General features: G+C 38.4%; 1 protein-coding gene across 2 annotated transcripts in view; it reads right to left on the reverse strand.

The window, feature by feature from the left end:
- Positions 1 to 15450, reverse strand: part of Pcsk2 (proprotein convertase subtilisin/kexin type 2) — a 231502-nt gene that overhangs the window by 190787 nt on the left and 25265 nt on the right. Inside the window, exon 2 of one of the 2 annotated variants that reach the window (XM_027421639.2) lies at positions 8738 to 8842. The exons of the other annotated variant lie outside the window; for it this stretch is intronic. Within the exon in view, the coding sequence (XP_027277440.1) occupies positions 8738 to 8842 (105 nt within the window). The remainder of the gene's footprint in view (positions 1 to 8737; positions 8843 to 15450) is intronic. 2 annotated transcript variants of the gene reach the window in all.

Here is a 15450-nt window from a genome sequence, read left to right on the forward strand (position 1 = left end):
ACAGTTGACAACAGCCCCTAGAATAAAAGTTTTATACAAATGCAAAATGCTGGTTGGACTACTGCACTTGTTATTATAGAAATGAATCCACCATTATTTAGTGTTAATCCTAGATGTGTCATGTACACATTTCTTTGAAAGTTATTTTTTATTAATGAAACCATTTAAGACTTTAATTCTTTATCTGTGGCAAATATATATATATATATATATATATATATATATATATATATTGCTTATTTTCTATGATTTTTCTTTTCCCTCCTCTGATAAACAATGTTAAGTGTTAGGTGTATTGCTAACATAGCAGATACTTTATCCATTTTATTTTCTTTCAATTTTTTTAACATGAGTACATAAATTTTCTTGAATTTAACACCTGCAATTCTGTAAGAGAATCTATTTATAAATGAAGCACAAAGAAATATATGGATGGCCATTTCTACATAGATTGGACTTGTGTTCTTTTATATTAGTGAGGAAGGAAGATCTTATGTGTCAAATAGACTGCAGTTCAGGTATGAAGTGTTTTCAGAAGCATGCTTATGAATGTGTACAGGCAAATACATGGACCTTTTCACTGACATCAGTGAGCAATTAATACAAAAGTAAAATTAGAATGGACTCACTGTCTTTAATTTTAATAGTATTACAGCACCAGCGAATCACAGATGATGGAGGGAATACATTGCTGACTCTTGGATAAGACAGATGTGTCTATAAGGAGATGCAGATTGCAGTAGTCTAGTTTTTTGCCATTTTATTTCACACAGTGATTATGTGTATGTTGACACATGAACTCTATTTGTCTCAGAAGGGGTTCTGTTCGATGCTCTGTATTATGTCCTCAATAAATAGATTATTATTTAAAAAATGAGATCTATAATTTATCATGCCCCCTAGTTATATCTACTAACAAGTAAACATACAGGCAAGCCCATGCTCCCCCTTTCCCTAAAGAAGGTATTTGGGAAAGCCAGAGACCAAAGATAGAACAAAGCACAATTGGCCAAAAAAAAGTCATGAAATAATCCTGATGATATTCTATGTACTCATAGATTGGTGGCTAGTCCAATCTTCATCAGAGAGGCTTCCTACAGTAGCTCATGGGAGAAGATGCAGAGACCCACAGCCAAGCATTAGGCAGAGCTCAGAGAATCCCACTGAAGAGGGGGCAAAGGATTGTAGGAGCCAGAGGGGTCAAAGACACCACAAGAACAAGGCCCACAGAATCAATTAAGCAGGGCTCACTGGGGCTCACAGAGACTGAACAGCAACTACTGAAGCCTGCATGGGTCTGTGCTAGGTTCTCTGTATACATGTTACGTCTGTTTAGCTGGGTTTTTTGGCCTGTTCTTGGGAGCTTTTCCTCCACTGAGTAGCCTTCTCAAGCCTTGAGATGAGGGTTTGTGCCTAGTCTTATTGCATCTTGTTATGCTGTGTTCACTTGGAGGCCTGCTCTTTTCTGAAGGGAAATTGGAGAAGAGTGGATCTGGGGAGAGGTAAGGGGTCAACCTCGAGGAGTAGAGGGAGGGGAAACTGTTGTTGGGATGTATTGTGTAAGAGAAGAATAAGAAAAGACATCCTGCAGACAAAAGGTGCAGTTCCTAAACATTTCTTTGAGCAGAATCTCAAGATAGGAAACTTCACCATTTTAGCAGGAAGACTATGAAGAAAAATAGTCTATTTGTGCAAACATTCTTTTAAATAGACTCTATACTATATGCATTCCTTTTTTTTTCCTTCAGTGCCCAGACTGAAAGGCTGTCAAACATTCTATGTGATGGTAAGAAGAGTGGCTTCAAATTTTTAGTTATTCCCTGGAAGAGAGTTTGGCCAGGACAAAAGTGAGAAAAGGGAATTTCTTTGGTTTCTATTTGAAATGGGAGGAAATAGTGTTTCCTCTTTTCTCCAATTTTCCAAGTAATGAAATTTTTCATCAATGTAAATCCAAAGAATGATTGTGGCCGGACCACAGTACTTTCCAATGACCTGCCTTTATTTAAAAAAAAAAAAACTGATGATTAATTCAACGTCTTTGAAAAGAATTGGGAACTAAAAGTTTAGCAGTCGTGACAAAATTTTATGTTAACTTCTATGAGAAGGAGACACACAACTTTCTTGGCTTGCTTCAAACCACTGAGGCTCCATCATTTTCTTAGTTTTTCAGAAGTTGTGTGTGAACTATGGCTGAATTGCTATATCATGGCTCTGTTATTTTCATGGGTTTCTTCGTGGCTCACTTTTAGTTTTTCTGTCTGAATCTACACATAGCTGAGTAAGAAGTTCACTAATTATGGTTAGAGCACAGCACTCAATTAGTTGTCAGTGCATTACTGTGTGGAGTAAGGAAAGAATCTGCAGCAATTATAAGGCATTCTCAATTTTTTGTCAGCCACCCAAGTGTCAATTGTGACGATAAGCTCATCTATAAAAACAATATCAATTATCCTATTGTTTAAATCACACAAATACAATGAGATTCTGGTCTACTCATTAGCTCAGACTTTTACAAGCAAGTCACATGGATCATGTCTAGCTTATCTTGAAGAACAGAAAATTCTCTCTTGCTTTGGTGATAAGGCTGTGAATGTTTGAAGTGATTCTATTATCGATAGAAATGAACTTTTATGCATTATTGGAGTTCCAGAAAAATGTCACCATTATTTTAAAACAGATCGTTTAAAAAAAATGGCTCAGATCATGTGACTAGATGCTAGACATATGGAAGAGGAAAAATCTAGGAAATTACATTATCCATTTTTGGGACACGAGAAACAGGGCATGTTTTCAATGGACTAGCCCATCCCTGCTCTGCCCCACCCCCACCCTGCCCTGCTCCACCCTGTCCTTTCTTTCTCTTCTTTTCCCAAAGATCCAGCCCAAGGTTTCAAATATTGGGCTAAGTGCTCTAATGCTGTGCTCCATCTCTAGTTCTTTCTAGAAGTTTCTGAAGTATAAAACTGAAAGAAGTTTTACAATGAGTTTTGGGGGATAATTGTATGATCTAGTAGATTGCTTAGAAAATAAAATGCACATTGTATCCTTAAGCCAAATATAACTTCTTTCAATAAGTAAAGCGCTGATTATTTCATCAAACCACTCAGCTTCCGTTTGATGAGTGTCTATTGCTCAGAAAGTAGTGTGAATTCCTTAAGCATTTCAGCCATAGTTTTCTTTAAAAAATCTATGTACAAGCTAGATAGGAGAGAGCTGTGAAACAGGCATCGTTTTAAATAAATCTCTTTCTTCTCCAATAGCTTTTCAAGGTCTTAGAATTTATGGGACTTTGATAAGTTGACTGTGGAGCACAATTAGGTTTGACTTTGAGATTTGCTGACACTACTCCAAACAGGTTAGACAGAGCTCAGGGAGGTTTTTAAAATGGCAGTGATATTGGGGTCGTTTTTTGAGGGAGGTATTGAAAATGCATTTTTGAGGGAGGTATTGAAAGAGCATTTTTGAGGGTGGTATTGAAAGCGCATTTTTGAGGGTGATATTGAAAGCACATTTTTATTGTTTCATCCCCGATTTTGATTTATCACATCTTCAAATCCTGCTCACCACCTAACCTTTCCGGATGCATACGCCCATCGTTGTGTTATGAGAAACTCTATAATATTTTAGAAAATAAAAAAAATGGTTCATCATGAGAGCCATTAGGGGTAAGTTGGGAAGAAATTAAATAGTAACTGTTCTCCTTTACTCACAATTATGAACACATCAAAAGGTACAGTATACAGAGGACTATACTTCTATTCCCTAGCTATATATTTTATAGAAAAGAGAAATACTATTTCATTATTTAAAATTGAGAGCTGATATTCATTCATTTATTCAGCCATCACTTGTGCAAGTTCTACAGTATATTCATATACACACTACATAAAGACATTGCAGAAATACACAACACACAAGCTTAAAGTCATGATACTCAATAGTATGCTAACATTTTCACAGAGGAAAAAACTGGAAGAGAGCATACTTTTGAAATAATATACATGTCTGCATATTGATGAGTGTATTAAAGGTGGTACTTTAGAGCCCCTTTATAGCATTTTTAGCTTTCACTAACATTAAGTGGAATGGACATTGATGAAGTTTCTATTCTAAAGCCAACCCAAACAAAACCAGAAGGCGACTGCACCCATCCATCTTTCACTTAATCAGCTGCTTGTCTTTCACTCATGTAAATTTTTGGGTTGGTAATAAATAGTGGTTTCTTGGGCCAAAAAGTTTCCTAGTTGAATGTAACCCCAAGATCTTGTTGTAGCTCAGCCCATCTTTTTTTCATACATGCAGTTCTTTGGGCTTATATTACCTTTTGCAAGTCACAGTGAGTAAAGGGACCAGGAAGGACGGTGCTGAGGTGACATCATTGTTGGGATTGGTTGGTATAGGATTGAACTTCTTAACATTTTCAGCCCATGACCATTTTGTAGTCAAGATTTCTTTCTTTGTGAGTTCGAGTACCAAGAAATATAAAATAGCTACACAAACTGTTTTAAGGTAGTTTTCTGTGGTACATGTATAATTTCCACATTTATTAAAGATGAGGGCAAATTTGCATGTTTAGATAGATATTTTCATACTTAGATATATTTGTTTTTGATTAAAGTATTAAATCTTGACTAAATATTTGATTAAGCATTTTTAATATTTCTCAGAGTTGATGGATACTTTTATTTTATAATTGGCCTCTTTTCATAAACATGTAGTACAAAATGGTGTTTAGGGCTATTAGAGAAATTGCTGGAAATTCTGTCTCAGCCAAAATTAATTCAATGATTTTTTTTGAAACTCAAGTCATCAGCTCAAACAGCAATTTTTAAAGTCAAACATTATAATACAATACTAATTTGATCCATGCTGAGGAATGCTGGTACCATCATTAAGCCATTATATTTCTGTATGAGAAGAAAACTTACAGTAAAACACTGCAATTTATAACAGTGCTTGAGATTGAGCTGAAGTGTTTGGTGGTTTGAATGAAATTAGTATCAACAGCCTTATATATTTTAATGCTTGGTCTTTAGTTGGTGGAACTGTCTGGAAAGGGTTAGGGGGTGTGGCCTTGTGGTAGGAAATGTGTCACTGGGAGCTAGCTAGCCTTGCGGTGTCAAAAGACTGTGCTTTCTCATTATCTCTGCCTCATGGCTGCAGATCAAGATGTGAGATCTCTGTCGTTCTCTCACTAAGCCATCATGGACTCTACCCCTCTGAAAAGTATTGGTTGACATTGCATTCTGTGTGACAAAGTGTACGTGTGTGTTAGGACCAGGCTGCAGTGAAATTATATGGCATAATATGGCCAAAGGCTGCCAGAAACACCTTGGATGCATTGTTCATTTGGCTGTTATATGGTCAGAAACCTTTTCTGTTGCCAATTACTTTATATTTCCAATATTTATTACACAACCCCATGTGGGTTGTAGTACACAATTTGAGAGGCTATGGTCTAGAAGACATTTTAAGAGAAGGAAGAAACAACTTACTCTTAAATTACGGCTCATGCATCACAATTTTCGACATCTCTGCAAGAGATGAGAGCCTGTATCAACTATTCATCAAGTTCCCCAGACCATCTGCTTTTTGTTTTGCTATTATTTACTTTCATTTTGCAATCTGTTGGTATATGCTTAGTCACTCTGTCTTACTTAGGGTTACTATTGCTGTCCAAAACAATTCAGGGAGGAAAGGGTTTATTTCCCCAGAGCTTCCATGTCATTCGTCATCATTGAAGGAAGCCAGGAAAACAAATGAAACAGGGAAGGAACCTGGTGGCAGGAGCTGATGCAGCCCAATCTTATGGAGGCATTTTCTTAGTTGAGGTTCCCTTCTCTCTGAAGACTGTAGCTTGTGTCAGTTGCTATAAAACTAGCCCGCACAAATACCGAAGTTGGCATACCCCCAAACAACAAATGCTTGCATGACCCCCAAACTATACATGCTTGCATTTTTGTTAAGGTTTATAAAGCCTCAGGGTGAATTTTCACGTTGTTACTTTTGCAATAATCACCGATGATTTTTGTTTAAGAATGGTGTCTGCCAATTCTGAACTGTGCAGATACCTAACATTATATGACCATAAGAATATCACACAGAAAAGATCAAAGCCTTAATGTAACATTTTGGAATGAAGCAGTTGTAAGTAGACTTTTCTTTTTCAAAAAACAAAAAACAACTTTTTTTTTTGAAGATGTCTGAGAGCTTCAGGCTCTATATATTCCCCTAAGATGAATTTATTATTGATGACATTAAGGCTCCTTATTCTTGCCTAGGTTCCCTGATGACTTCTGTGGGCCTTTATGGGTAGGGCAGCTGGTTACTTCTACTAGGTCCAGGCAGTTGGCTACTAGGGCACTTAAAATGCATGACGAAAGGGAACAGACGCCTCTGTTAGTGATAAAGGATAATGTTTTGAAAAGAAAAACAAATGAATAGAATTACCAATGTGAACTCCTTTATTGCTAACCCATCTCATTATCTTCCCTTTTGTAAACATCACACAGCACCAAGAATCACCATGTTAAAGATCATTTCAAATGAAACAATGTCAGCTTATGGTATCACATAATCTCCCTGATCCAAATGATGTCCTTTCAGACAGTTTCAGTTCTGCTTTCAGCCTGCCTGGGCTTGGAAGTATCTCTCTGTTTTTGCCTCATTCCTTTTATGTGTTTTTGAGTATGTGGGAGGGCAATGCCTTTGAATTACTGAAGTGAAAAGAAAAACTAACATGGCTTCTATATTATTATATGAGTGGAAGGAAACTGATTGGCCATGATAGGTAAGCTGGGGCATGGTTGACATGAGGGAGGAGCAGTTTCATAGTACACCTGAGTGGTCCTTACCCAATGGTACCCACTTAGATTAAAAAATGATATTAATAATTCCCTTCCAATGTGCTCAAAGGTGTCCCTGGGCAGTTAGTATGGCCAAGGACAAGGCTATGAAGGAGAGCTCTTTACTTGGGTCATGGTGGTGACTCATACAACAGATTCAGCATTAGACACTTGGTCTTTATTGCAAAGGCAATGACAAGATGGCTTCTTAGAATCAATATTCCCCTCAGGTTGTATGGAAAGACCCCTGTTAAGGAATAAATAAAAATTGCCTGTGGTCTGTCATTTGGCGACTTGATTGTGAGCCTTTACTTTCTAATTAAAGCCCCAATTAAAATTGATGGAATGTTAATCAGTTTCAGAAGAATAAATTCCCAGGCCAACAGATCTAAAACAGATCTTGTACAAACCCCTAACTCAAACATTTCACCCACTTACTGTCTGTTCCTTAAAAGTCATAAGAAAGAGGTTGCACTGCCTTCAAAGTATAGACAGAAACTTGACCTTGGTGGTACTTTGCTTCTTAGAACTTACCTAAGGAAACCAAAATATCCCCAGTGGGATGAAAATATAAGTACATGGGTAGTTGGATATTACCATAATGGCTAAAGCTCCTGCTCTGAAGAGAAGGAAGAAGAACATTGGAGAGGAACTCTTCATAGCTAAGATCTTACATTTGGTTGAAAAACCCAAATTTTAGCTGTCCAAGGAGTCAAAAGTAAGATCTGGAGTCCAAGAGTGAAATAAAAATTAGAGGTAAAGGGTAGAGATCATGAACTTTAAGAAGACAGCTGAGTCCTCTTTGTAGCACATGGAGATTCATAACTGTCACAACACAGAGAATGACTGATCATGGAGTGCCTAGCCCTAGTGGACACATCTACTGTACAATTCCTTCAGTCAAGACTCAGAGAACATCAAGAAAGGTGGCAGGAAGATTACAAGAGCCAGAGGTCCAGGAAATCTTCTGTGAGATTATATCTCCTAGAAATGGCATGGAAGATGTACCCATGAAACATTAACAATATGGTTTCCTAACCAAGACCTGAACAAAGACACCAACAGATATCCTAACATGGAGGTTCATGGGGTTGAACCTCTAGACATAGACCTACAGGCAGCTAAGGACTTCTGAAGGAGGGAGAATCAATATTCCCAGGAACCCATAATATATATGACACTAAGAGGACTTAAAAGGTTGTATTTATATTCAAGTGTTTTTTAATAGAAATACAGCAATAATTAAAAAAGAGTTCATGAATCTGAGAAGGAGCAAAGGGGATAAATTGAAGACAGGAAAGGGAAGGGGGAAATGTTATAATGATTTTAATAAAAATATTACTAAAATAACAAAAGAAGATAGCCGAGGAGTGAGGACACATGAGCCAGTAGAAGAAGATACAAGGGAAGAAGCCTGAGGTCTGGGGCTGCAGCCATTCACGGATACCGAGACACCCACTGCCTGTGGAGAGAAGACCGTCATCTACTGGTCTACATATTGTTCTGTTCATAATATGAAACACAGGAACCTTTTCAAAGCATGAATTTGCCAATAGAAACCTCCCGTCAACAACTCAGTAAACCAACGTGTCTTTCCATTCATCACAGGCCAAAGCATGCTTCCAGGCAACCTGCAATCTTCATGTAATAATTAAAGAGAAGGTAATGAAGCACCCGAGTTTCCTCCCCCATTCCTGTACATGTGGCCTAGGGTTATTTACTATGCACAAAATGGGAGCAGTGAGTCTATGGTGTCTTCCAGTGACCCATGTCTTCTATTAAAATATACAAAACCCCAGCATTCCAACGTCTACTGCCCACCCTCTGTATACACTAAGTGAGTTTTGGTGTGGTAGTGGAGATCAAGATGCAGGGTTCTGGGCAGAACTTACCCTGGGGTCCCTCTCCAGCTGCCGCTTGTGGTGTAGACTGCGTCTTCTTTTGGCCTTTGAAAGGCCATTGTGATAAAAGTGATACAGGCCTTCTGCAAAGGGGAGCTGTGGAAAGCCAAACAGACAGGAGGATGGTTAGATTCCAGATTGGCACCAGGATAAGGACACAAAGCATAAACTGTGTGAGGACACAGTTCACATCTGCTGTTAGACCCCTAACCTCTGAGCTCTTGCTTTTCTCACAGCTTATTTGGTAACTGTTTCTTCCCTTTTCTTCAAATGTCCTTTATCCTTCCAAGTTGTAGCTTTTACAACCCTGTCTTCACACTCATACACCAAATTATCCAACTCTTCTCTCAGAAAGTATTTATACATCATTCAGTACCCAGTTGCCCCAGGGCTGTGTTGTGACAAAGTATTGTCTTACGGATGGACTACCTAACTCTCTTGGGGTTTGGTTCCTCTTATCTGGTTGGGAACAGTGTGGTCACTTAAATCTGACAAGCACCAGCTGAGTACCAGGCCAGGTTCCACACTATCTTCCTTTATTCCGAGGATGCTTAGAATCAAGTGTGAGTGCCAAGATCAGAGAAAGAAACCACAGTGAGGAGAGCTTGTCTTTCTCTAACAGCCATAGAAGACCTAGCATGTACTGCCATTTGTGCTATGGTTACAGGTAACATGAGAGAAGAACCTTGATCTAAAAGCTTGGGCTCTTAGAGGTAGCCCATGTTTGCTATCATCTCACAGGATAGTCTTGGGCAAGTCACCCCTTTCTAGAACCTTTCTTTCTCTTTTGAATATAGTTATGCATATACAAAATTCCACGCCCCCCCACAGACACATGAAGACCCAAGGTTTCTAGGTCTTTGTTCCTCTTCCACATGCCTTCACTGTAACATGAATATTAAAAAGATTGATAATGGGGTTCAAGCTGAAAGATCAGGGAAGCAAAGCAGTCAAGCCAGTAGCTCTTACCTCTACCTCAGACCAAAATGAATGATCCTATCTCCACAAATCCTCAGAGCATAAAGCTGTCTCCACCAAACCTCCGGCTTCACTCCTCCAAGCTCCTGTCTCCTTCCACCTTATATTCCTCTCTCTGCCCAGCCATATCACTCCTGCCTCCACTTGCTGGGATTAAAGTTGTGTGATCCCAAGTGCTGAATCACCTTTGTGTGAGCTGTTTCTTTTTTAGACTGGAGCAATTTCGTGTAGCTCAGTGTGGCCTTGAACTGACAGAGATCCGTCTGCCTCTGTCTTCCGAGTCCTGGGATTAAAGGTGTGTACCACTACTGCCTGGCTCTGTGGCTGTGGCCAGCTTTGCCTTTTGATCTCCAGTGACTTTATTAAATCATAAACAATATGTCACTACAAAAGGGAAGACTACAACTAACATAAGAAAAACCATTTTTATAATTTGTGTTATATCATATTGATGAATTATGTTGCTTTCAGTACTTGCCCTGAACAGTTCATCTAACTGAATGCTTCACAATTAAGAAAATAATGTGCACATGTACATTTTCACTGGAGAGATGGTACATGGTTTGCATGAGATTTTCAAAGGGCTCCCTGAACTAAAGTGTTCCACCATTCAGATATTTGATGGTGAAATACAGATATGTGATCCAACCAAGTTCTTGAACAGGAAGTACATACTTTGAAAGGAGTTTTTCAGAATTAAATGGGGGCTGTTTGAGACCTGTTAGATCAAGTAGGGATTCAGCATGGCACAAATATTTCTTAGGTAACTGTCATCATTAAAAAAGGAAAATATAGGAGATTTGGAAAACTCAGGAAAACACAAAATTCATATACAAAAAGAACCAAAATTTTAAAAAAATCACCTTTTCTTTATTGGTAGTATTTGGAATAAGGGACAATCTTTCCTTTTTTCTTCTAAGTCTACCCACTCTCAAGAGAAAATCATTATTTTCTTAAATGAGTTAATTTTGCTCACATACATCACACCTATTATGTAAAATGGTTTTTCATCTGTCTCTCACATGTTATCACACACTCCACTTTTACCTCTCTGTTAGTAGCTGTTGCTATGACATGAAGGACACCACAATGTATCTAGACTTTCCATTGCTGATGTATGCTTAGACTTTCATTTCTCTCTTGCTTAATAATTAAAGGTACTGCTGTGTTTTGGGACAGGGAGACCTTCAAGAATGATGGGTCTAGGAGCCTTAAAAGTCACATTCACAGAAGTAATGAAAACATCAGAAACAATTGCCAAACAACCATTGCAGAATTCTGAAAATGAACGAGAAGCTTGCAGCCTCACCAGGAACATTTAATCAAGCAAGACAGAACTCTGCCAATAATAATCACAAGACATGTGGGGTTTATAATGTGTCCTGTATGTCTACAGTTCCTTTGAAAGCAGATAGATTCAAAATCATCTCAACCCTAATAACTGCATAAAATAGCAACTTAACACACTGGGGAATACCTCAGGATTGGAGTTATTCAAGATGTCCCATTCTCAGATAACTGGAAGATATCCAGAAAGTCCCATTTATAGGTCTAAGGTTTGTTATATGACTCCGATATTGTTCACTGAGAAAGGCTTTATCTTTGGAACGTATGTTGAAGTCAGTCCATGGCAATTACCTAACACCTCAGCTTCTTAAGCTAGCAATGACAACTGTGGCCAAGAGCAACTGGCCCAAGAATTGCAAAGAAAGAAATGGACAGAGAGAGAGAGAGAGAGAGAGAGAGAGAGAGAGAGAGAGAGAGAGAGAGAGAGAGAGAGAGAGAGAGAAAGAGAGAGAGAGAAAGAGAGAGAGAGATTCACAGCAGCTTTACAAGTTACAGTGTTCATAGAGACTTAGAAGGCAACACCTACTAGAGAACGTTAGTGTAACCAGAAAACACCTAAAAAGATCTCAAATGTTCACTTCTGACTGATCTTGAAGTTCTATGCAAATAGCATTTGAAGGTCAAAACAGACTTGCAAACTTCTGCCTGAGCCTTGAAGGTGTACCCTAAGAAGTATTTAAAGCCTGCCAGCAAAGATAAGAAAACCTTACCCAGTCACTATCTTTAAGAAAATGTCAGTCCGATCTTTAACTGACCATGAGGCTATACAAGGAGAGACCCAGTAGAGCACTCAAAAAGTCACCGAATTCAGAGAATTGGTCTAGGAAATTCAATAAACATGCAAATAAGTAAATCAACATAGCAAAAATAAGGTTCAGAGCATCAACCTAAACACAGAGAGTGGTGTGAATCTCACTTCCAGATTTGCTACATGGTGTCCATAAGAGGCCAGTCTTCAGTAAAAGTATCATGAGGCATATCAAGAAACAAGAACATGCATAGGGAGAGCGGAGGAGAAATAAACCACCCCTGAGCAAGGCCAGGTGTTGTACTTATTAGAAGACGACTTTAAATATGTTCAAACAACTAAAAGGGGCCTCTAGTCTACAGAATGATAGCAAAATATGAAACGAATGAATTATCTATCAAGTAGATAATACAAACAGATAGAAATAAAAAATAAATTATAGAGTGGAAAGTATAATAATGAATGAAAAAATATCCTTAGAGGAGCTTAATAGCAGATTTACGTTGACAGAAATAGTAAATACAAATAAAGTCCAATTGAGAAGACCTACTTTAACAGATTAGAAATGAAGTAAAAAGAAGAGAACACTACCAAGCAAACCATTTATACACAGTAGAAGTCTCACAAGAAGAGGAGAGAAATGGACAGGAAGAAACAACAGCTAGAAATGTACAAATTTTACAAACAGCATTAATATTCCTATCTAAGGAGCTCAATAAGATCAGAAAAGGGTAAAGACAGAGATTTGTGTATTATACATACAATGGTCAACCTGCAGGGAGGCAAACATGAAAACATGAGCGCTGAGCCAAAAACATATGCAAGATGCTCAGTAAGACTCTAAGCTGATTTCCTGCCAGGGGTGGATCTCAGCAGTACAGTGCTTGAATAGAATGCACAAGGCCTTGAGTTTTTCTAGTGCTGAATACAACCTGAAACAGAACACACAAAACCACTTTTGGAAGTCATGGAGGTCACACACAACAGTTGGATAGCATATTCCTGATGATGAAAGAAAAACCCATTAACCAACAATTCTGGATGTGGTAAAACTAATCTTCAAAAATAAAGAAACTCATACAGCCCCAGACAAACAAAATAAGAGACAGTTTCTCAGTCTGAATCACTAACTTCAACTAAAATGAAAGACTTTTAGACATTTCTGCAAGTCCAGAGGAAGCTGTGAAGAACTTCTGTGACAGCAAACAGAAAGGGCAGTACTGTATGTAGACTGGATCTGGGTTGTCTCCCAGATGCTCCTGTCTTGAAGGTTCCCATCTGGTGACACTGTGAGGAGGTAGTGGAAATGACAGCATTTGGAGCCTATTAGAGGAATTAGCTCAAAGCAGGGCCGTGTGGGTGGGTGTCTTTGGAGGGCAGACTCCATCTCTGTCCTGTCCTCTGTCTCTCACATCTGGACTCCTCCTTCACATACCCTGTGATGTTATTCCCCACATCTGACACAAGGGGGAAAACAAAATTAAACTGTTTATGTTGAAAATAAATGAAACAGAATATAGAAAAATATACAGGTCAATGAAAGTTATTCTTTAAAATACATAACCAAAATGACAGATCCGAAATTATCATTAAGAATAAAAATAAGAGAAAATGTTCAAATAAATAAAACTGGCAATGAAAGAAGGGATTTCTTTACTAGTTTACAAAAATAAAGTGGATCTGAGATGGTGACAGTACCATAGGTTAGATTACAATGTCTTCCAGAAGCTTGTGAGTTAACGTCTTGGTTCTCACTTTTCACTGTTGAGAGGTGGTGGACAACTGTAAAACGTAGGACCTATTGAGAGGTCTTCATGTCGTTAGGTTCATGTCACAAAAGAAGCTAGTTGCTTCCTCTTTTGCTTTCTAGTGATGACCTGAGCAGTGTTAATATGCTGCCTTGTCACAGATCCCCCAGACAAAGCCTCCCAAACTGGCAGCCCCTAAATCTCTTTCTCTATATAAATTGTGTAGGGTATTTTGTTACAATAACAGACAACCAATACTATGCATAGATGAAATTTTCCTACATCCCAGGATTGCTCAGTTGTTGCAGGAATTCTAATTGGTGTTAATGATAAAAACCCAGACACAGATATTGGGGTTAAAGCTGAAGATCAGAGAAGCAAAGCCGCCAGCCACTAGAGAGTTCTTACCTCTCCCAGTGCTCAGACTGAAAGGGCGATCCTGTCCTCAGACTGAATCTCCAGACTGCATCTGCACCACCAAACCTCAGACTGACCTGAGCCCCTGTCTTCTCCTGCTTTATATTCCTCTGTAGTGCTGGGATTAAAGGCGTGGGATCCTAAGTGCTGAGATCACCTTTGTGTGAGCTCTGTTTCTCTTTTAGACTGGATCAATTTCATGTAGCTCAGGGTGGCTTTGAATTAAGAGAGAGCTGTCTGCCTCTGTCCCCAAGTGCAGGGATTAAGGGTGTATACCACCATGCCTGGACTCTATGGCTAACCAGAGTGACAGCTGGGATTAAAGGTGTGTGCTACCATTGTCTAACCGCTATGACTAACTAGTGTGGCTATCTCTGCACTCTGATCTTTAGGCAAACTTTATTTGTTACATCATGAACAAAATATCATCACACTCAGTGAGATAAGGAACATTATGATTCTTCAAGTCTCCCCTAAGGCTTTATATTCCAAAATCTACCAAGACCAGAGTAAGAATACAAACATCGATTTTCCTATATTCTCAACAACATGAAATTGGTAGCCATTAGTTGATGTTTAAATATTTGTCAACTTGATAGATAAAAAGACCACCTTATTTGGGTTTCTTTGTTCTAAATATTGTGAGCATTTTCATATGCTTATTTTCCATCAAAGTTTATTCTCTTTGAATTGTTTGAATTTCTAACACTCAAACATGGCCATAATGAAATAGTTACTGTTTTATACTACTACATTTAGGGTTTTTTTTTTTTCTTTAGCAGTGGATAATAGGAAAGAAATAGCTAAATGAAAAAAAAATGCTTTATTTCCTCAGCTTTTATGGCAACTTGGAGGTCTTCAATAAGATTAGTTATCTGTCCATTTATGACATCAGTCACAGCATCTCAGATAGGGGCTCTGCTAGGACATTCTTGGGTTGGGAGGAGTGGGCTAGGATCAGGTCTGTGGCTATAGGATGGGTTTCAGGAGCACAGCCAGCTCTACCAGAGGCCTGGCATGGAAGAGAAATTCTTCAGAACACTGTAGCTTTTGTAATTTAGTTCCTGTTCATTAAAAACCAGATTCTCTAGGGGATATTTAACATAAATATTGCATGTGCATTTTCCAGGCTCAGTGGTTCTTGAATACATTTTCTGCTTAACCCTACTTCTGTGCTTGGGGTAATATTAAGATGTGAGTTTTAAAAAGTGGGCGAGGGAAAGAAAACATTGCCATAATGCCTCTGGATACCTAAAATCATGTGCTTTTGACCATTTCAGTTCAGCAGAGAATTAGATTTTTATTTCCTATTAAGCAGGACACTATAAATCTGAGACTTTCAACGCCAGAAATGAACTTGGGGTTAAGTATCAGTGACTTTGGGAAAAACATACTTTTATTCTGGCTTCTTTTACTGAGTTTTAGAAACTAAATTTGAATGGAAGCAAAGGGAGATTTTTCTTACA

Source organism: Cricetulus griseus, chromosome 6 (assembly GCF_003668045.3).
Source record: "Cricetulus griseus strain 17A/GY chromosome 6, alternate assembly CriGri-PICRH-1.0, whole genome shotgun sequence".
In the NCBI taxonomy this organism is placed as follows: Eukaryota; Metazoa; Chordata; class Mammalia; order Rodentia; family Cricetidae; genus Cricetulus; species Cricetulus griseus.